The 1,882-nt window shown below is 35.8% G+C and overlaps 1 protein-coding gene across 3 annotated transcripts in view; it reads left to right on the top strand.

Moving 5' to 3' along the window:
* Nucleotides 1-1,882, top strand: part of Mgat4c (MGAT4 family member C) — a 160,015-nt gene that overhangs the window by 146,592 nt on the left and 11,541 nt on the right. For all 3 annotated transcript variants that reach the window (XM_013350306.2, XM_005358114.3, XM_026784575.1), the window contains one exon: nucleotides 1,499-1,651. In XM_013350306.2, the coding sequence (XP_013205760.1) occupies nucleotides 1,505-1,651 (147 nt within the window). In that variant the 5' untranslated portion in view covers nucleotides 1,499-1,504. The remainder of the gene's footprint in view (nucleotides 1-1,498; nucleotides 1,652-1,882) is intronic.

Raw genomic sequence — 1,882 nt, 5'->3', positions numbered from 1 at the left:
CCAAAGCCAGTACGTGCAGTTGGATCAAAAACCCATTGCCATTGTTCTTGAGTTCTCATTAGTCCTCATTGTCTGCTATGTTCAGCAAGTCCGGTTTTATCCCATGCTTTTTCAGACCCAGGCCAGCTGGCCTTGGTGAATTCCCGATAGAACATCCACCACTGTAACTTTTGAGTAATAAAAAAGAAATATGGATGTTGCTTTCTCCAATCACCCAATCAGCTACAGACAGATTTCTCAAGGCATCAGTGAAAGACACACCTTCTACACTCTGCCAAAGTATGCTTTTCATGCTATAGCTAGCAATCTAGTGTCCCTAAACCTTGTGATCCTTCCTTTTATGTTAACAAATCATTCAGGGTAACCCATTATTGATCTGCCTTTCAGCCAAGCAATCAATTATCAAAACTCTTAGCACCCTGTCTAACTCCTGCAAAATTAAGTATGATATTTAAGTCGAGGTAGGCCATTTTAAGAAATTTTGTTTGACCCAACTTTATGTTCTTCATCTATTTTCCTACATCCTTTAAATTTATTCTCACACAGGTGATATTAGGTTTCTGCCCCATGAACTGGAAAACGAATTAGTCCTATGAGATCTTAGTGTTCTTCTTGGGTCACACTTTGAACATTATCTTTAGGGGATTGGTAGACTTTGAGTATAGTTAAAGGTCTCGAAACAATGATGATTGGTAAGGACGGGTTCTGAGGGAGGTTCGTTCTATTCATTCATGCTATTCTATTCAATAACTGCCTCTCATGAGCCTTTACTAATATTTCCAAGCAATAATTCCTTGTTTTAATGGTGAGGGTGAAAAAGTAGTTTCTGTGGGAGTCAGGAGGCTATATCTAAAACTTTAAGGCATATTCAACTTAGACTTTCAGTGTTTCTTATACTATGAATTAAGGAGGAATGTCTCTATAACTATTTAATTACATGGATCATACTGAATAATTGAGAAATTGGAAGTAGCTAGACTTCAAGTTAGAAGCATAAAAACTGAGAAATATCCAGAGGAACAAATGCCCAGTCTAACAAATCATATCAATTTTATTAGGTATTCTAAAAGTGAGAAGGAAGGTATTTACACTTTGGCAAGCCTCTATCTTAACTTTGAGTTATAGATTTATCATTTCCCTGGCTGTATGTCTCTTTTTCCTCCATTTCTCACATTTTTGTTATTTTAATGAGATCTTGTAATTCCCAGTCATGAAATTAAATTAGATGGGTGAACAATTTATATTCAACTATAGGTTATCATTTACTATCTTAAAGAAAATAATTATTCAAAAAATATATAGTTTCCTTTCTTCTACTTTTAATCCATTTGCTGTCTTTCTAGGCAACAATAGATAGCTATATATGATAATACATTGGTAAATGACAATATAATGTACAAACTTTGAAATGAAATTTTAGCTGAAGTACGTGGATGATAAGATTATACTCTTCATACTCCAAGTTGATTGTAAGTAATTTTTTGCCTCTTTTTCACAGGAGAAGATGTTTAAATTTTATCAAATGAAATACATTTTTCAAATACTGGATAAAATGAGATGCTTGCGAAAACGTTCTACAGTGTCTTTCTTGGGTGTTCTTGTTGTTTGCCTTCTATTCATGAACTTGTACATTGAAGACAGCTATGTTCTGGTGAGTTCTGGAGACATTCTTTTTAATTCAATATTCATCCTCAGTAAACGTAGCATAGGTCTAGTTATCCGCCGACCTTGAAGTAAAAGGCAGTGTTTGTTTGAGCAGAAATGCATGTGTCCTTTTTTTTGTAGCTTTGGAGCCTGTCCTGGAACTAGCTCTGTAGACCAGGCTGGTCTCGAACTCACAGAGATCCGCCTGCTCTGCCTCCCGAGTACTGGGATTAAAGCC

Source organism: Microtus ochrogaster, chromosome 24, assembly GCF_000317375.1.
Source record: "Microtus ochrogaster isolate Prairie Vole_2 chromosome 24, MicOch1.0, whole genome shotgun sequence".
Taxonomy (NCBI): Eukaryota; Metazoa; Chordata; class Mammalia; order Rodentia; family Cricetidae; genus Microtus; species Microtus ochrogaster.
Note: the sequence above shows the minus strand (reverse complement) of the source record. Positions and strands in the feature narration are given on the sequence as shown.